This window comes from Mustela nivalis (assembly GCF_964662115.1).
Source record: "Mustela nivalis genome assembly, chromosome: 17".
Lineage (NCBI taxonomy): Eukaryota > Metazoa > Chordata > Mammalia > Carnivora > Mustelidae > Mustela > Mustela nivalis.
The window spans coordinates 19,143,528-19,163,976 of NC_139036.1; the positions used below are offsets into that span (position 1 = coordinate 19,143,528).

Genomic DNA, 20,449 nt, shown 5'->3' on the forward strand with positions numbered 1-20,449 from the left:
CACTTTATTAATCCATTCATCAAATATTTACTGAATGACTATTCTGTGCCAGGAATTTTGCATATACTATCCCGTGAACATCTCCAAACAGCCCTGCAAGGTAGTCCTTATGGTTCCCATTTTGCAAGTGGAGAAATCTCAGCAAGAAGTGATTAAGTGACTTTGCCAAGGTCACTAAGCTAGAGAGTAGTGTGTCCAGGACTCATGCCCTTCCCTGGCTATCTGTCCTTGGAGCTTAAACTTTTTTGAGTAGACCCTACTGCCTCCTGACTACCACTTGACTGCCTGTCTTCCCGCTCCACCCGGAGTTGCATGAGCTCATTTGCCTTTGTTGGCAAAAGAGGAACTCTTGGGGCACCTGGATGGCTCAGTGGGTTAAGCCTCTGCCTTCAGCTCAGGTCATGGTCCCAGGGTCCTGAGACTGAGTCCCTCATCGGGCTCCTTGATAAGCAGGGAGCCTGCTTCCCCCTCTCTCTGCTTGCCTCTCTGCCTACTTGTGATCACTCTCTCTGTGTCAAATAAATAAATAAAATCTTAAAAAAAAAAAAAAAAAAAGAGGAACTCTTCCCTACCTACCGCACGAGGAGTTAGGGGGATCAAACTAAATGGAAGTTTATGGAAATGCTTTTAAAAATTGTCTGTAGAATACAGCAAAAGTGCAGAGAATAGACAAGGATACAGTGAGAAAGTCTATCCTGTGTGTCATTGGATGGCCATAAGAGAAAAAACAAAAAGCAACAGAGGCAGTATTTGAGAAGACAAAGGTGAGGAATTTTACCAGTCTGAGAAGAGATAACAAATGACAAATTCAAGAAACCCAACCGCTAAAAAACACACACATTTAAATGTGTCCTAGTGAACAAAACAATCGAAACCACTAAAAAACGATGCAAAGCTTTCAGAACCAATCTGGGAAAAGAATTACCTTCCAAGGAGCAACTGTTATTCTGAAACAAGCATCTCATCAAGAGGGATGGAATAAAAAGACAACATCTTATCTTCAAAGTGATTTTCTAAAAATGTAATCTTCAAACAGAGCCATCACCAGCAGGCTTTCTGTAGAGAAAACTCTAAAGATTATCATTGAGGCAGAAATAAATGGCCGCAGGAACGCCTGGGTGGCTCAGTTGGTTAGTTAATTGTCTGCCTTTGGCTCAGGCCATGATCCCAGGGTCCTGGGTGATCGAATCCTGCGTCAGGCTCCCTGCTCGGTGGGGAGCCTGCTTCTCCTTCTGCCTGCTGCTCCCCCTGTTCATGCTCTCTCTTTCTCCCTCTCTGAGGGAGAATAAAGAAAGAAAGAAAGAAAAAGAAAGAAAGAAGGACATGGCCCCAGATGGAATGTCTGAGATATAGGCGGTTAAGGCAGGGCAAAGAAATCCATGAATGTATGAGCAAATCTAAATGAACATTGATTGTATTTCTAAAAGATCTGTTAGACACTGTATGAAAAGTGTATTGGTTAGGGTGATGTTAGGGGCAGCTCTGCCCCAGGCATGAAGAAGAGCCCAGACACCTTTTCCCTTTTGACTCCATCATCTTCAGTTCATGGCTCCCATGGCTGCCCGCCCCCCATCTTCGAGCCAGAAGGAAGCCAGAGGTTGGCTGTGGGAAGTTATTATGAACATGACTGGAAGTGACCTACATCTCTCAAATTTACTTCTGCTCAAATTCAGTGAGCCCAGCCGACTGCAGGAAAGGCTGGGACATGGTGTAGCTGCTGTATTCACGGTCTGTTTCTGCATAACAAACTACCTCAAGACTTAGTGACTGAAAACAACAATGCACATTAATTATTTCACAGTTTCTATGGATCAGGATTTGAGGAGCCTACATGGTGGATTTCTTCTTTTTATTTATTTGAGAGTGAAACAGTGAGAGAGAGCATGTGAGGGGAGAAGGTTAGGGGGAGAAGCAGAGCTGGGAGCCCCAACCGGAACTCGATCCTCCGGGATCTTGACCTGAGGTGAAGGCAGCTGCTCAACCAATTTAGTCACCCAAGAGCCCAGAATTTCTTGTCCTTGTTTGCATGACGGAGTGTGCACGTGACTCCTAGGGCTCCCACAGCTATTTTGCCACCTTGAGAAAGAAACATACAAAGAAGAAATAGGGGCGCCTGGGTGGCTCAGCGGGTTAAAGCCTCTGCCTTCAGCTCAGGTCATGATCCCAGGGTCCTGGGATGGAGCCCCGCATCGGGCTCTCTGCTCAGCAGAGAGCCTGCTTCCTCCTCTCTCTCTGCCTGCCTCTCCACGTACTTGTGATCTCTGCCTGTCAAATAAATAAATAAAATCTTAAAAAAAAAAAAAAAAGAAAAGAAACATACAAAGAAGAAATAGGGGCGCCTAGGTGGCTCAGTGTGTTAAGCCTCTGCCTTTGGCTCAGGTCATGATCCCAGGGTCCTGGGATCGAGCCCCACATAGGGCTCTCTGCTCTGCAGGGAGCCTGCTTCCTCCTCTCTCTCTGCCTGCCTCTCTGCCTACTTGTGATCTCTGTCTCTGTCAAATAAATAAATAAAATCTAAAAAAAAAAAAAAAAAGAATCACTGAAGAATAATCAGAAGGACAATTATCCTAGACAAAAGGATTCTAAAATTCCCATGGAAGTGTAAAGGGCAAAGAACATCCAAAACAATTCTGAAAACGAAAAAGGAGGCTTGGGATGACCAGATCACAGAAGGATGAAGCAGAAATGGCTGAGAGTGCCATTATAGAAATGTGGCGGTATGAATCACTGCAGACATAATAAGCTATTTGTCAAATGGAGTTGGAAAAATTGGCACCTGGGTTCTAATAATAATAAAAATAGAAATCCAATAATCATGAAAGCAGTAACAGTAACAACAATGACTGCCACTTAGGAATACCTACAAAGTTGTAGAAATATACATTCAATTTATCATCTATCCTCACACCGACCCCACCAGGTAGGTGTAATCATTTAGTGTTCCCAATTGACAGATGAGAACACTGAACTTCAGGAGGGCAGAGATGGCCCCTTGAGACACCTAGCTCTTGGCCTTCTGGCCACCTTGTTTTTCTGCCCCAATAGCAGTGCCTTGTCCCAAGAATTCCAGGTCAGGTAGAAGGAACCTTGTTTTTCTGCCCCAATAGCAGTGCCTTGTCTCAAGAATTCCATGTCGAAGGAACCTTGTTTTTCTGCCCCAATAGCAGTGCCTTGCCCCAAGAATTCCAGGTCAGGGCAGTGGCTGCCTCCCTGGGAGAGAGGGAGACAGAGTCCTCAGTCTACACGAAGGTTGGCCCCAGGACCCAGAATTCCTACCTTACCCCTGACTGACCCTGGGGCAGATCTATGGCTGATTAGAACTAGGCTAAAATCACAGAGGCCCTTTGTCGTTGCTTTAATGAGAAGCCAATCACCGGGTCATTAGTGGGTGGAGGTGATAAGGAGTTTGGTCCTGGAGTGGAAGCGGGGAGGATGCTCTTAGTTCCTGGGTGATTTACAACTTTAGTGGCGACTGGCTGTGGCAGGAGGAGAAAGTTACCATTCGTAGAACACATTAGAGGAGCCAGGCACTGGGCTGAAAGCATAAGATACTGTTTCATTTCATCCTCAGGACAAATCTGATGAAGCCATATTACTACCGGTCCCCACTGTACGGATAAGGAATAAGGAAACTGAGGCTTGGAGCAATTAATTAAGCATCTTGCCCCAGGCTATACAGCTAATTAATGATGGTCTTATCCCAGAGCCCAAACAACCACTCTGCTGGGAAGCGTTATAGAGACAGCAGAGGTGAGTGTAGGTCAAGGAATATTCTAGCTTTAGAGCAAGAAGGAACAAGCTATCGGGATGTGCTTGATGGAGGGAAGTTACTCTGCGGGCTGGGCATTTTGGGGTAGGGTGGAGGGGTCCTATGCCTACGTGAGCTTGGAAGAAAGAACTCCTGGGTGGTTAGTCTGCCAGAAAGAGAATAATGATCCTAATAACAAAATCATATTAAGTGCGGCACCTGGGTGGTGTGTGGGTGGCTCAGTGGATTAAGCCTCTGCCTTTGGCTCAGGTTGTGATCTCAGGATCCTGGGATAGAGCCCCGCATCAGGCTCTCTGCTTGGCAGGGAGCCTGCTTCCCCCTCCCCCCTGCCTGCCTCTGTCTACTTGTGATCTCTCTCTCTCTGTCAAATAAATAAATAAAATCTTTAAAACAAAACAAAACAAAACAAAAATTGTCTTGTCTGTGCACCAAGCACAGCACCAAGCATTTTCTGTGCAGAGTGTCATTTACTTATTATGATCTGTTTAGGAGGCAGTTACTGATCCATTTTAGAGATGAGAAAACTGAGGCTAAGAGAGGCTAAGATCAATGGAAAGAAAGACTGGGGATCAAGTCTGGGAAACTCATAGGAATTACAGGAAACTTTGTGTCTGGAACCAGGCCTAGGCAGGAACTTCCTGCCCCTGCAAGACACTGGAGGCTTCTGGCCCAGGGAATGGCAGAGCAATTTCTCCTGTCTTGCCAGCTCCACATTCAAGTCAAGACTCCAGTCTGTTCCAGCTGGGAGGAATTCATCCCACCCGGAGCCCCACCAGGGAGCATCCCTCCCTCCAGCTAAGAAGACTATCTGATGCTACTTAACAAACAACAATGACAACAAAAACCAGAAATCCAATGCCCCAGTGCCCCAGGTCGCCCCCCCTCCACAACCCTCCCCCCGACCCCCGCCATGGTGACCATGATGCCATCAGCTAGCTCTCTGCCCTTCCTGAGCCTTCTCCTTGTTCATAGTTGGACCCTAGTTCAGAGGGCCCATCACTAGGGGCTGCTCAGAGATCCTTGGCTTCTGGTTCTCGAAGGAGGATGGGGAGAGGATAGCACTTTCCTTTTCATCATCTGCCACATCCAGTTGGTCACCCCCAAACAGGCATTGACTCCAGTGTTGCCCCCCACCAACCTGCATGGCTCAGACCCCTCCCCTGTCACTTGGACCCTTCCAGTAGCCTCTTAACTGGAGTTTGCCTTAGATCCAGTCTCCATGCTGCTCCAAGGACCTCTAGCTACAATCCATATGCCATATATGACTGTGTCACTCCTCACATTAATATCCTTTTGTGGTACCCAGGGACCTACAGTGACAAAAGCCAAGCCTTTTAGCATGATGCCTAGTAATCCCCAGTCATGTCCCACTCCCTGGTCTTTTTTTTTTTTTTTTTAAGATTTTATTTATTATTTAACAGAGAGAGAGAGAGAGAGAGAGAGAGAGAGCGCGCGCACAAGTAAGCAGAGTGGCAGGCAGGAGAGAGAGGAGCAGGCTCTCCGCTGAGCAGGGAGCCTGATGCAGGGCTCGATCCCAGGACCCTGGATTCATGACCTGACCCAAAGGCAGCTGCTTAACCAACTGAGCCACCCAGGTGCCCCTCCCTGATCTTTCTTATCATGGCTTGGCAAAGCGAATTTACTGCATTGTCCTCATTGTACTACAATGGCTTAAACTTCCAGGCCCTCCCACATATTGTTCCCTCAGTCTTCAATGCCTTTCCAGACCTTGTCTCCTTGGCAAATTCCTATTCATCCTTTGAAATCTAGTTCAGGCATCATGTCCCTTGTAAAAACCTTTCCTAACCCCTCAGAGAAACCCATACTCTATCCTCTACATCACTTCTAAACCCCTGAGTTCTTTTGTTTGATGCCATTGAAATAATTTGTTTATGAGATAGTATTCTGCGCTAGGTGGTGAGCTCCAGGAGGATGGGGAACCCTGTCCATTTTGTTCATCACTGTAACTTCAGTACCTAATCCAAGACCTGGCAAATAGGTGCTCAATAAATGTGTAACTCAATTAACCAGAAAAGGCTTGCTGAGATCCAGGGGCTGAGATCTCTCTCATCGGGAGATGAATGAATAAGAAGAGGGGTTCAGGAAACTGGGGGTTGGGGGTGGTGAGAGCCATACTTGCTTTATGAGGGGTGAAGGGGTGAGAATTGATGGCAGGAGATGAAAGGAAGAAGATAGTCATTGCGGATTGTAGGGAAAGTCTAGTTTGGAGAAAGCAGCCTGAGCACATTTGTATTTCCAAGGAAGGAGTCAGTGGGAGAGGGAAAGCTATGAGGCCAAGGGAGCAGCAATCCATGAGCCAAGGTCCCCAGAAGAGGTGGGGTGGGGAGAAGAGGACATGCCCCCAAGAGCACTGGCAGGGGAGGGAGGACACCAACACAACCTGCTTCTCCCTCTCTACTGCTCTCTACTGTTCCTCCTGCTTGTGCTTTCTCACTCTCTCTGTCAAATAAATAAATAAATAAATAAAATCTTTTTTTTTTTTTTTTAAGATTTTTAAAAAGTAATCTCTACACCCAGCATGGAGCTTGAGTGAACAACCTCTATATCAGTTGTCACAAGCTCCCCGACAGAGCCAGCCAAGTACCCTGTTTTGTTTTTAAAGACCGAGGAAATCAATGTTTAATGGCTTCCCGTCTCTTGCCCACGTACAACTTGAAAATACTGCAGTAGCCTACGTGCCCATGTCACCAACCCAAGCTCCCTTGTTACTCCCTTACCCTCACTGGGCACCTTGCTTGTCCATATGCTCCTGAAGCTTGCTCATACTCTCCTGCCTCAGGACCTTTGAACATGCTGTTCCCTCTGCCGAAGGCTCTTCCTCAAGATAGCCACAGCGCCTTGTCTCATTCATATCTCTTTACTCAGATGACTCTTTACTCAGATGTCACTTTCTCAGGTGAGCTTTCCCTCATCCCACCTCCCCCAAACCCTGAACCTGCACACACTCTCCGCTCTTCTGTCTTTTCTGACGTTTTGTTTGCTTTGTCCCCCCCCCCCAACATTTATTGCCTCCTAAAGTACATCTAATAGTACTTATTTCCTCCATAAGTGACTTATTTTCCTGATTATTTGCTTTCCGCACTAGAATGTGACTCCTACGTGAGTCACACAGAATGTGAGGACAAGCTTTTGTTTTCTTCATTTATCTGCACCAGTAACTAGAGGGCAGTCCGTACACTTTCACGGAAGGAATGAATGAAGGAATGAAGGAATGGGCAGCGCCCGAAACGGAGCGCACATTCGCCAGATTCCAAACGACCCCTACACTCTCTCGGAACCGAACCGCTGAAGGCGAAGGAAGGCTGCAGGCCTGCTCGGGTCGGCTCTGCGGCGCGATCCCGTTCTCGGCCCCCCCGCGGACTCCGTTTCTGCGGAAAGCTCGTACCCCCGTTCCGGGCTCTCTCTCTGGGGGAACCTGGGCCCTCCCTGGGGCGAGCGACGCCGGAACTTCCAGAGGGAGAGCAGGAATTCCTGCGATCCAGGCCCAGCCGAGAGGTAATAGGCACCTTGGCGGCCGCCAGCGGAACCGCCCGGCCCTAAATCACGGCCGCGGCCCCTCCTCCCTGCGCTGCCCGGCCGCGGCGGGGCGGGGCGGAGCTGTGCTCCCGGGCGGGGGCGGATTCCAGCCGCGGGGCCGCCGCCGCAGGTGCCGCGGAAATACCTGCCCCGCTGCCCGCCTTTGATGTCCGGCCGCCCCGCCGCGCTCCCCGCGCCCGAGCCCCCCGCGCCCGAGCCCCCCGCGCCCGAGCCCCCCGCGGAGCCGCGCGCCCCGGGGACGGCGCCCCGCGAGCCCACCCGGTCCGCGCGGCTCCCCGGGATTCGTGGGCAGCGGGCCGGGGGCGGGGGCTCGGAGGCGCCTCTTTCGGGCGGCCCCGGTCATTTGTCAGGAGAGTGTGGCTCAGAATTATGAATTTGGAGCCGTGGGCCATCTCCTGATCCGTGCGGGGAGGGGCGCGGAGGGGTCGGGGGAAGCTGGCCTGGAAAAGTGTGAAAGGCGGGAAAGAAGAGCCAGAGCTGTTTGGGGGGTGGGGGAGGAGGGGATTGGAAGGGTGGGACCCTTCCCAGGCCTGGGAACTGGGGCTGCTTGGGCATTTTCTTGGCTTTTCCTAACCTTGTTTTTTATTTTTATTTTTTTTTTTATTTTTTATTTTTTATAAACATATAATATATTTTTATCCCCAGGGGTACAGGTTTGTGAATCGTCAGGTTTACACACTTCACAGCACTCACCAAAGTCCTAAACTCGTTTTAAGGTCGGTTTGAGGGTTTATGTTAGGGGACCAAAAGAGAAGTCGGTGGTTCAATCTCATTTGTTTTTTTCCTTGCTGATTTTCTATGGCTATTTTGTTCCTTTTGAGACTCATAGTTGTCTCTTGGCATAAATTTTCCCTCCAACACATGGGCAGGGATTTCTTAAAGTTAATGTGCAAGAGGAAAATTGCTTGTAATCAAAATTATCCTTGAATAAACCTTACATTGTGGTATGCAAGGCACATGGAGCAAACGCGCAGCAGTCGTTCTGATGCAAGCTAAAATGTAATAGCCACTGAACTAGACGCTGGAGGAACAAATACATCCTTCTGAGCATTCCAACCACGTTGCTGTTAAGACAGAATTTTGAGTTCCATAGATCTGGGATGAGCTCTCAGATACTCTACAACACATTATGAAACCCCGCCCTCCCTTTCTCCCTCCCTTTCTTCCTTGATTTTATTTTTAAGTGATCTCCACACCCAACATGGGGCTTGAACTTACAACCCCGCAAATCAAGAGTCACCTGCACCACCAACGGAGCCAGCCAGGCACCCAGAGGACCACAGCTTTGACAACGATCAACCCCTGCCCAGGGAATGGGGTGGGTGGGGAATATTAAAGCATTTCTATGTGCCTGCAGTTTATTTCCTTCTGTTTTAATCCCAAGCTTCTGTAGACTTAAGTTAATACACGTTTGTGGTTGTCAACACAAGGGAAAGACTATACAGCTGGGTCTGGTATTTATAGATGTTCAATAAATGTTTACTGGATTTGAATACAGAGCTTGTTTGATCAGACCAGTGTGGTGTTTCCATAGTTTCATGAATTTTTTTTAAATCTCAGGGATTGTACCATTTTTCGATGCTCAGAAAAAATTTCCTTGTACCCGCTGTATACCAGGCACTGTGCTAGGACTGGGAATACAGAGGGGACCTAGATGTGGCCCCAGCATGAATATAAAAGCACAATCTGATCTGCTAAATTCTGAGATGGAATCAAGAAGCAGGCCCACTAGTTCTATCCACGTCGTTGTAAATGGTAAGATTTCATTTTTTAAAAAAGATTTTATTTATTTGACAGAGAGAGAGATCACAAGTTGGCAGAGAGGCAGGCAGAGAGGGAACGGGAAGCAGGCTCCCTGCTGAGCAGAGAGCCCGATGCAGGGCTCGATGCAGCACCCCGAGGTCCCCCTCTCTCTCTGCCTGCCTCTCTGCCTACTTGTGATCTCTGTCTGTCAAATAAATAAAGAAAATCTTTAAGAAAAAGATTTTATGTACTATTATTATTATTTTTTTGTTTGTCAGAGAAAGCGAGCGAGCACAAGCTGGGGGAATGGCAGGCAGAGGGAGAAGCAGACTCCCCGGTGAGCAAGGAGTGGGATGCAGGACTCCATCCCAAGACCCTGGGATCATGACCAGAGCTGAAGGCAGATGCTTAACTGACTGAGCCACCCATGCGCCCCGTATGTGGAATTTAAGAAACAAAAGAGATGTACATAGGGGAAGGGAGGGAAAAAGAAAATAAGACGAAATCAGAGGGGAAGACAACTATATGACACTCTTAACTCTAGGAAACTAAGCATTGCTGGAAAGGAGGTGGCCAGGGAGATGGGGTAAATGGGTCATGGGCATTAAGGGGGGGCACTAGATGGACTGAGCACTGGGTGTTGTATGCAATTGATGAGTCATCGAACTCTACCTCTGAAACCAATAATACACTGGATGTTAACTGATTTTAAACAAAATAAAAATAAAGGGGAGCCTGGGTGGCTCAGTTGGTTATGTGACTGTCTTAGACTCAGGTCATAATCTCAAAGTCCTCGGATGGAACCCCACCTCGGCATCGAACCCTGCTCTGCCCTCCCTCCTCAGAGGGCGGTGGGCGGTCCTGCGTCTCCCCCTGCTCCTCCCCCACCCCCACTCTCGCGCTCTCTCTCTCTTTCAAATACATAAATAAAATCTTAAAATAGTAAAAATAACTAAAAATAAAAATAAAGAGGGGGAGCCCGCGGGGAAGGGGGACCCCAGATCTCCATCCAGAATTCTGGCCTAGAGCCTTCCCTCCCCATGTGGGTAGGCAGCTCCGGGCTGTTCTTGACGCCTGGCCTACTGGGCCCTTGCTCACCTGCAGGAGGTAAGCAGGGGGCCACTGGTCTGTCTCCTGCTCTCTTGGGCTCTCCCTGGGGCCCCCATGGCCATCAGTTCAGCCAGTGTGGGAAACAAGATTAGCCAAGGAAACCCCAGGCAATAAATCTCATTCTGGGAGGCGGGCAGTTGGGCTCCTCTGGACTTCTCCTGGCTTCCAGCCTATGGTCTCTATTCTTTTCAACTTGTCTTTCTTCCTTGGGGGGGACCCTTGAGGAGGGGGATCTCTCCCTCCCTCCCCCAACCCCTCTATCAGTCAAGCTCGCCCTTCCTTTCTTCCTTTCTTTCTTTCTTTCTTTCTTTCTTTCTTTCTTTCTTTCTTTCTTTATTTATTTCTCCTTTTGTTTTTTAAACTTGCTTGAAACTATTTGAATTTCTTAATGGCTTTTGTTTCAAGGAAGGAGGTGTCGGGCCTCTAAAACAGCAGGTGGTTGGTGGGGGTAGGGAGACTGAATTGAGAACGCAGGTCCAGCCCAGATGGGTTAAGAGCTTGATCTTTGAGTAGGAGCCACACTGCCTAATTTGAAATCCTGGCTCGCCACAGCTCAGCCCTCTGATTTGGGGCAAGCTACTTAGGTTCTCTCTGGATCACAGTCTGTAGAATGGGTACTATAATAACAAGCCCCTCCATATAGGATTGTTGTGGGGCTAAGATAATATAGGTTTAAAAAGTACTCAGTAAAAATAAATAAACAGCCCTTAGTACCATGCCTGGCCTAAGTAAGCACTCCATACAAGTCAGCACCAATGTTATTAAGATGATGATTGCCATTATTACTAATTAGGACTAAGCAACATCCTGCTCCTGGTGGACTGTGAGTTCTCACTAGGAGGAAGGAAAGATGCTGCAAACACTTAAACCTTGTGAATCACCCTAGTGACACTCTCCCTTCAGCTCCTGCCCTCTCCTCTGTGAGGCTGCCCTGGGGATTGGTGGGAAGGGAAGGATTCCTTGGATAGGTCATGTCTATCCTGTGAAGATGAGGCGGGGGGGGGGGGGGTTGCTCTGGGCTTCCCCATTTCCCCCTGATGGGGTGAGAGAGGGTTATGGGCTCCCTGGAGACACCATAGGGGAGGGGAAACCTGTTAATGATCACACTGGGACAGAGGTTACCCTGAAGATAAGCAGTTGCAGTATTTCTTGAGGACCACTCTTTACTGGGATCCATTTCACTGAGACCTCTGAGGCTGGTATCCTATTTTGCAGGTAGAGGACTGAGGTTCAGAGCCTCTTCCGAGGTCTTTATGAGAGAAACAACTATCAGATGAGTTTAGATTCAAAGTTTGTGCTCATTACCACTACACTACTGTGTCCTACACTCAAGGCCACCACCTTCATGGGCATGGGACCTGTGCACACCACCCTGCTTAGAAGGGTCCCAAGCTCAGTTTAATGCTCTTTTGTCACCATCTTCAAATTCTCGATTAATTTGAACAAGCGACCCCACATTTTCCTTTTATGCCAAGCCCTGCAAATTACGTAGTGGTCCTGCCTACGTTCTTTTGTAGAGAGGATGTCTTCTTTGCAAAGAAAAAGAAATTGAGGTACAGAGAAGAAGATATGACTGGTACAAAGTCATGTAGCAAGTTGGTAGCAGAATTGGAACCTGGTCTCCTGCCTTCCTGTCCAGTGGAATTCACTGGAAGCACTCATACGCCCAGCTGTGCCCTGGATGGGAGAAATTTCAGAAAGGGACACTGGCTAGGGGAAGTTTCAGAAGGGCACAATGGCTGGGGTGGGAGGGGTAAGGTAGGAATGGGTTTCCATCCACCAAATCACTTCTCCCACGGGGTCCTTCTGGGACTGAATTGTCTACCTGCTACCTCTTTTTTTTTTTTTTTTAAGATTTTATTTATTTATTTGACAGACAGAGATCACAAGTAGATGGAGAGGCAGGCAGAGAGAGAAAGAGAGGGAAGCAGGCTCCCTGCTGAGCAGAGAGTCCGATTCAGGGCTTGATCCCAGGACCCTGAGATCATGACCTGAGCCGAAGGCAGCGGCTTAACCCACTGAGCCACCCAGGCGCCCCTACCTGCTACCTCTTGACCTGCCCACCCTTGGTCCTTGGGGCCAGGCTTTTCTGAAGGGCTGGGCAAAGCCATGAGCAGAACAGTGACTCAATTCTCTAGACTAGGTTGGAGGGGCTAAGGGACCTGGATAGGGTTGGGAGCAGAGGTGACCATAGAGTAACACTCAGAAAAAGGATTCTCTGGGTTTTGACCCGATTTTGTCTCTTGCCCTGAGACCCAGTGAGACTGACATTCTGTTCCTTGAGCTGGATGCGTGGACATGGGTGCTCAGCCATCTGTGGCCTCTGGTTTGTGTAGAATCCTGCTGGAGGCATGCTTCTTTGTTTGCTTATGTGTGCATGTGTGTGTGTTGTGGGGTGATGGGAAACAGATTGAGTAGAGAGGAGAAAACATCTCTCTGCCTTCATTCACTTGATTTTCACAGATATTGCAGATTTGGGGAATAGAGCCCCCTTGTAGTGAGCAAGACTGACAATAAATCAAATAATCACACAGCTACATACATAATGTGTTTTCTGGTGCCTGTTCTCTTCCTCGGTGGAGCAATGAATAGTTTGAAATAATGGGGTTGTTGGCACGCTCTCTGGTGAGATGGATGTGAACCCTATACCCATCCCAGCTGATGCCACAGCAAACCTTTGCATTTTGGAGGCATTTGGATGGTGGCTGGGAATGAGATTGACCTTGGTGCTCCAAATAACTCTCTTGTGGATGCCTGAACTTGTATTGAGGGTTTTTCTCTAGGATTAAGTACTATTCTTTTTCTGAGACTCTATTTAAAATTGAAATCCCCAGGAATGTGTGGGTGGGATGGGCTCACTGAGTTCATAACTTGGCAGTGCTGTGTCCTGAGACAGAGGGGCCCAAGGGCCCTGAATACCAAGAGATGCCCCAACGGGTACCACAAAGGGAGCTGGAGGACCACACGACCATCTCCATCACACCTCTGCTGACTCAGTCCAGCTCTGCCTTCAGAAGTGGGAACCACAGTGGGTTAAAGCCTCTGCTTTCGGCTCAGGTCATGATCCCAGGGTCCTGGGATCGAGCCCCGCATCGGGCTCTCTGCTCGGCGGGGAGCCTGCTTCCTCCTCTCTCTCTGCCTGCCTCTCTGCCTACTTGTGATCTCTCTCTGTCGAATAAATAAAATCTTTAACAAAAAAAAAAAAAAAAAAAAAAAAAGAAGTGGGAGCCAGAGAGAGGTAGAGGAAGAGTAAGGCCCAATCAAAACCCAAACCCAGAACCCCAGCCAGCCTCACTCTGGTAGCTGAGAAAGCAAGAAGCTCCAAGTCCCCATTGCCTGCGGGGCCCTGCTGTATTAGATATGCCTCCTCCTTATGGGTCCCTTATACGTGTCTGTGTTGTCCACAGGTCTTGATAAGAACTTCAAGGTTCTTGAAATGAACTCAGCTAGCCCCCCCCCCCCCCATGATGTTCCTGTGCCCCTATCAGCACTCCCGCCCAGAGGCCAAATTTGGCACTGTATTTAGGGTCTGCAAGGTACAACGTTCAACCTGGTCGCCAGACAGAGGCCCTGGAGTGAGGCAGAGCCAGTTCTCCCTGGCGGCTGGAGCACTGCCCTGGGCGTGGCCGGGCTGCCCCTCTGGTCCCCTCGTACAAGAATCTGCATGCTTCCTTCCTTGGTTGTTTCCTTCCTCCCGGTTCCTCCCTCTCCAGCCTACCTGGAGGCAGGTAATAAAGCAGGAGGAGGGAGATGGATGGATGGGAAGGGTGGAGAGCCACGTGGTGCCATAAAGCCCAACTAGAGACGGCCCCTCTGGGGAGTGTCCAGCCTGCGGGAGTCAACGCTCAGAAGGTGAACTGTCAGCCCCGTGAGCCAGAGCCGGGGCAACAAGGCCTGGGGAAGGTCATGCACCGAGGCGGGCCAGGGCCAGGCCTCAGAGGCCTCAAGGGGGCCGAGGGCTCCTCTGAGGACTTGGGGGGCTCCTGCCTGGAGGCCGGGAGGGGTTTTGGGGTGCTGAGGGAGAACTGCGAGGCAGAGGAGGAGATGGCGGGTGCCAGGACACGCACCCGGCCGGTGCGCTCCAAGGCTCGGCGCATGGCGGCCAACGTGCGGGAGCGCAAACGCATCCTGGACTACAACGAGGCCTTCAACGCGCTCCGCAGGGCGCTGCGCCACGACCTGGGCGGCAAGAGGCTCTCCAAGATCGCTACCCTGCGCAGGGCCATCCACCGCATCGCGGCGCTCTCCCTGGTCCTGCGCGCCAGCCCCGCGCCCCGCTGGCCCTGCGGGCATCTGGAGTGCCACGGCCAGGCCGCGCGCGCCGGGGGCAGCGGGGATGCGGGCTCTAGCCCGCCGCCGCCGCCCGCCCCGCCGTCCGCGGGCCCCTTCGAGCCGCGCTGCGCCTCGTGCTCCCCGCACATGTCCCCTGGACGGCCTCGGGCGGGGGCCGAGGCTCAGGTCTCGGCTCAGGCGTCCACGGGAAGCTGGCGCCGAGGTCCCGGGGCTCCCTTCACCTGGCCGCGGGGGCACCTGCGTGCGGGCCCCGGGCTGGGCTTCCAGCACTGCTGACCGGCCCCGCAGAGACCCGGTGCGCCTGGAGGCGGGCCGGCCAGGGAACCGCCAAGGGCCGGATGGCTACAGGAGGGAAGACTGCTGAAAACGTCCTGGACCGAGAAAAACTGAAGGGCTGAGGCCTGAGAGAGAGAGGGGAGGCAGCCTTGCCTGTTGGGAGGGAACCAGAGACCAGGGCTGCACTTCCCAGCACCCCTCTTCGCCGCCCTGATCCCAGCAGGGGATGGTGGCTCTGGGAAAGGAGCAGGACCCTGCTGGGCTCTTTCTTCTGTTTGGACTTGAAGACCTCTTCTTGGAAAGTGAACTTCGCATTCCTGTGCCTCTGAGCCCTATGTTCTCTTGCTGGTTTTGTTTTTGTTTTGTTTTGTTTTGTTTTGTTTTGTTTTGTTTTGTTTTGTTTTAGGCGAAAGGGAGCTTTCGGACAGGGGGACTTGTATGTGGGGAGTGTGGGTGACACCCGGTATAGTCTGGTGACAATGTGGCATCCACATCCCTGCCTGCGGAGGTCCCTGATCCGTGATGTAAGAGAAGCAACGGAAGGAACCAAATAAAAACGGAAAAGCTAACATCTCTGTCTCCTATCAGGTGTCCCCTGGGCCCTATGGCCCAAGGTGGCAGGAAGGCCTGAGGTGGGGAGCTCACTCTGGAATGTCAGGCCCAGGGCCTGATGCCCACAGGTAGGTATGTACCTGGGGCATTGATCCATGGCAAGACCCCAGTTGTGTCTGGACACCGTGAGGAGCACTGTGGGAGAGAGGACATTATTTGAAGAGGGGGAGTGGCTCCAAGAGACTATGGATACAGTCTGTCTCATCTCTGGATGGGACACCTCACTGAGCTGCTGTCTTAGGGGACGTGGAGTCTGGGCCAGTGTCTGGGAAAGGAAGCCTAGGGCAGACCAGGGATAGGAGGCCAGTAAGTCCTGCCTGTACCCTGATCCTGGGTGCCTGGAGCTCCCAGGGAAAAAGGGTCCAGTGCAGCCAGGGCCTCTATGATGAAGGGGCAGACACAGAATCAGGAAAGATTATGGGGAAGAGGTTAAGGGAATGAGATGAGGGCTTCAGGCCAATTCTGCTGAGAAAGTGGGAGGCACAACCAGCCCTCCCTGAGAGGTCTGGAGAGCATTTGCACTGAGCACTCCCGAGCTGATCTCTGGCCTCACTCATGCTGATGAGCTGATCTACAGGTGGCTGCTGGCCACGCTGAGAACCCAGATGTCAGGGGAGGCCTGAGGGCTCTCTGGTCTCCTTGGAGAGCAGGACACTTGCCAGCTAGGGGAAGAAAAGGGACCCAGCTCAGAATGGGGAACATCACAGAAGCTGGAGAGATGCGTATAGACCCACAGATGAGCAAGGAGTCCTCTAAACAGTCATAGTGAGGCCATAATTAAAGATATAATTGCTTTATGCAAGCAAGACACTGGCTGGCAAACTTGACGTCCTGTCCTCCTGTCCCCAGCCCATAGGTGTTAGGGTTCCCAATTCCACAGGGCAGCCGTCTGCAGCACAGATCCCCAGGAAGGTTCTGATTCTGGGCAGAGGAATCACAGGGTTCAACAAGAAACAGAATGTGGGAATCTGGCCCCAGGCCTTCCCACTGAGCCTTCCATCTGTGGGGAGGCAGTGCCACAGTCTGATAGTGGAAAGGAAAGAGACAGACCATCCTGGGGTCCAACCTCCACCCAGCCCCTCACTCCATGTGCAACCCATGGCATCACTCAGCCTCTCTAGACCTCTAGTCCCTCACCGCTGGCACAGGATTAACATTCATTCAGAATGTACGGTTTCTGGCAAGGAGAAGGTGTTCCATAACAGAAGGTATTACTGTTTGTATATTATTATAATCTTATGACCAGTTTGGACAGTGCTTCCACCTCGCTTCAGCTCCAGGTTTTCATGCCTTGGAAACATAGTAAAATGACCAGCAAGTCCTGCTTTCTTAAGTTCCAGGGCAGAAAGAGGTGAGTGTTCTGGCTCGCGGGCAGGCTGAACTCAGGCATGGTGAGGGCGCCCCCTGCAGGTGGAATCGCACACGTGCAGCAGATGGGTGAGGTCGCAGGGAGGGATGTGAAAGTACTTCTCAGTCTCTGCACTTTCCAGCTGAGTGGCCTAGGGCAAATGACTTAAGGGCTTTGAGCCTTGGTGTTCCGCTCTGTATAACGGACTAAAATAAGCACTTACATCATAGGCTGTTGTGAAGACTACATGAGAGAATGTATTTCAAGCACTTAGCATAGTGCTTGGCCCTGTGAGCACTCACTGAGTGGAAGCTATTAAGACATATTCTATTCACAAGGTTGTTATAAAGATAGAATGCCTGGGAAGGTGTTTTATAAACTCAAGTCCACAACACATTAGTACTGTCTCATCAGGACTAAATGTTTAAGTGCACACGTGTGTGTGTGTTTCCATGCTGTTAGGTGTTTGTCTAGTATTTAAAGAGTGTTTTTTTTTTTAAGACTTTATTTATTTGAGGGTGAATGAGAGACAGAGAGAGAAAGAGAGCGCATGTGCACAAGTAGGGGAAAGGACAGAGGGAGACAGAGAAACACTCCCTGCTGAACAAGGAGCCCGACATGGGGCTCGATCCCAGGACCCTGGGATCATGACCTGAGCCGAAGGCAGATGCTTAACCAACTGAGCCACCCAGGCATCCCTCAAAGGGTTTTTTTCTTGTTTTTGTTGTTGTTTGTTTGTCATAAACATTTTCTGACATCCACACATTATGTGACTGCTTATACAGACATGTGGACATGTGAGTATTTGTGTGTGCATATGTGTATGTGCTGACCTAATAGGTTCTCCCTGCCTCTCCCTGATGCATTAGCGTCTCCTGGGCCAGAACACCTTGAATCTGCTAGAGATTCTCTCCCTCCCTCTCTCTCTGCCCCTTCCCCAGCTCATGTTCTCTCTCTCTCTAATAAATAAATAAGTCTTTTAAAAAGATTTTTACTTATTTATTTGACAGAAAGAGACACAGCAAGAGAGGGAGCAGAAGCAGGGGGAATAGGAGAAGCAGGCTTCCTGCTGAGCAGCGAGCCAGATGTGAGCCTCAAACCCAGGACTCCGGGATCATGATCTGAGCTGAAGGCAGACGCTTAATGACTGAGTCACTCAGGCGCCCCAAATAAATAAATCTTAAAAAAAAAAAAAAAAAGATACGAAGAACTGGTATACCTAAAGAGAGAAATCCTGTATCTATAAGGGTGAGAACGGCTGTCCACTGGAAGAGTCTCGAAGGAGAGGGGGCCAGAGAAGAATGACAGACACTGGCAGCAGCCCCATAGCTCACAACGGGCTCCAATACACAAGGTCTCTTGGCTGCTCTTAGGAAGTCTGCGCCTTCCAGGCCCTTCCTTTATCCTCGTTGCCTCCATCACGGGGAGCAGTACCTTGTCTGTCTAGCAATGAAGGAGACACACCAGCAAAAATAGGTAACAACTGTCAGACTGACGTCACCAAAGGTTTGGAGAAAAGGGCATATTTATAGATTGCTAGTTGTCCTGCGTCTCTGTTCCTTTTCTGGTAGAAAAAAAAATGGGCAAAGTCACACTAAAAAGACTCCAAGGGAGTCATCCAAAACCGAAAACCCTGTTTGCAAAAAGGCAGCCCCAAAGGCACGGCACAGGAAGAGATTTGTAATCATACGAATGTCCAACCATTGAGGCTTGGCAAAGCAAACTCTGGTGTTCTAATAGAGTGAAAATCGTGAGTTAGCAGAGCAGATCGCAGAATGGTCTGTTCCTACGATTCTAACTGGAGACAGGCATGTAGGTACACGAACATACCCTAAGAGAATTTGGAGGACGCAAACAGAGTATCTATTAAGTTCTTCATAATTGCCCTTTCAAGGGGAAAGATTTGTCTCCTCAGAGCACTTTCCAAAGACTTTCTATATTTATTTCTTTATTTGACAGAGATCACAAGTAGGCAGAGCGACAGGCAGAGCGAGAGGGAGAAGCAGGCTTCCTGCCGAGCAGAGAGCCCGATGTGGGGCTTGATCCCAGGACCCTGAGATCATGACCTGAGCCAAAGGCAGACGCCCAACTGACTGAGCCACCCAGATGTCCGACATCAAGTTTTTCTTACAGTGTGTGTGTTGGTGGGGGGTGGCTGTGGGCTCACACGTGTGCTCACACAGATCCCAGATGTTCCTTGCGTGGGGTGAGCTGAGCCCAGGGCAGACAGGGGTAGGAATTAGTGTCCATGTGGACACACTGGGCATGTGGTTTCTGTCTGCATCTTCCTCTGGTTTGGCCAGCCAGCTGTAATTGGGCCAGACCCTGGGCGAGGGAGCCAGGGGGTACACATGAGGCACCCGGGACCTCACAGCCACACCAGGAAATTGGGGGAGGGAAGGAAGTGACTTTCTTCAGCAGCCAGGCCAGGCAGCAGTGGAACAGAAAGGTCAGTCCATCTGTCTAGCTGCAGGGGCTCCCAGCTCAAATCCCCGCAGGCAGGCAGGCCTCGTGGGGGTGGAGCTGGAGGAGCCGCATATCTCCTTCTGAAGGCTGCTCTTCAGAAACCGGTCCCAGAGTCCCCGGATCTTCACGTTACAAGTCTGAAGCTCTGTGTCTATGGGAAACGGATTGCAGCCCAAATCCATTTTGGATGATGAGTATGGCCCATGGGCCTCCGTGGAAGACCCTAGTTGGGAGTGGGGGGCATGGGGAGGCGACCATTGCAGGCTGCAGACCCAGCAGCTCGCTAGGCTGAGCTTACCAGCCTGGGAGCCCCAACCTGAGGCACCTCCCGGCCTCTCCCATTGGAGGGGGATGTAGTGGGTGTGGGGGAGCAGGAAACCCCGCCTCTGGTCATTCCCCTCCTCACTACCAGGCCACTAGATGGCACCGTGAGCCCAGCAGCACACAGTGAGGGGGGCAAGCCTGGCCTACCCCCACAACCTCACAGCCATAGAGAGCCACCCCGGGGACTTCTTGGCTTTTTTTTTTTTTTCCTCTTAGTGTTTTTATTAAGTCATATAAGTCATGTAAATCATGTAAGATGCCTCTATGTTGGATTCATTCTGTTCGAGGCCAGCACTGCCCAACAAAAATGTAATACAACCCATGTTTTTAATTTTTAATTTTCTAAAGAGTGTTTTTTTTTTTAAATTTTTATTTATTTATTTGACAGAAAGAGAGATCACAAGTAAGCAGAGAGGCAGGCAGGGGAGGGGGAACAGACTCCCTGCTGAGCAGAGAGCCCAATTTGGCTGATCCCAGGACCCTGGGATCATGACCTGGGCCAAAGGCAGAGGCTTTAACCCACTGAGCCACCCAGGCGCCCCTAATTTTTAATTTTCTAGTTGGCATATTTTTAAAAGGCCAAAAGACGGAGGTGACATTCATTTTAATCTCGTTTTATTCAACTCAGTGTAACAACAATGTTATCACTTTAATATGTAATCAATGTACATAGTATTCATGAGACATTTTATGTTCCTTTCTGAACTAAGTATTCAAAACCCAGTATGTTCTATACTTACAGCACGTTTCAGTTGGAACCAGCTATATTTCAGCGGCTCAAGAGCCATCTTTGGGCCAGAGGCTATGGAATCTTTGGGCTGGGCAGCTGTAGGCCCCATGTGGGGGCCCAGGGTCAGCTTCCAGCTGTAATACAGAATTCTGTCCAAGCCAGAAACTGACTTGGAGACTAGGGGTCCCAGGCACCCAACTTCCCACCCTCTGCACGAGGT

At 50.2% G+C, this 20,449-nt stretch overlaps 1 protein-coding gene and 1 long non-coding RNA gene across 3 annotated transcripts; both read left to right on the plus strand.

The window, feature by feature from the left end:
- Positions 1-6,900: 6,900 nt before the first annotated feature.
- On the plus strand, positions 6,901-9,691 carry LOC309851683. Of its 2 annotated transcripts, XR_014304863.1 has the most exons (4): positions 6,907-7,285; positions 8,512-8,645; positions 8,945-9,082; positions 9,349-9,691. It is a non-coding gene; the product is annotated as an uncharacterized lncRNA (long non-coding RNA). The 2 variants fall into 2 exon arrangements; XR_014304862.1 differs by lacking the exons at positions 8,945-9,082; positions 9,349-9,691 and having other exon boundaries at positions 6,901-7,285; positions 8,512-8,824.
- Positions 9,692-14,086: 4,395 nt separating this feature from the next.
- On the plus strand, positions 14,087-14,749 carry BHLHA9 (basic helix-loop-helix family member a9; the record flags this gene model as incomplete). Its single annotated transcript, XM_082708492.1, has 1 exon — positions 14,087-14,749. The coding sequence occupies one exon, from the start codon at positions 14,087-14,089 to the stop codon at positions 14,747-14,749; it is 663 nt and encodes a 220-aa protein (XP_082564618.1).
- Between the last annotated feature and the right edge of the window lie 5,700 nt (positions 14,750-20,449).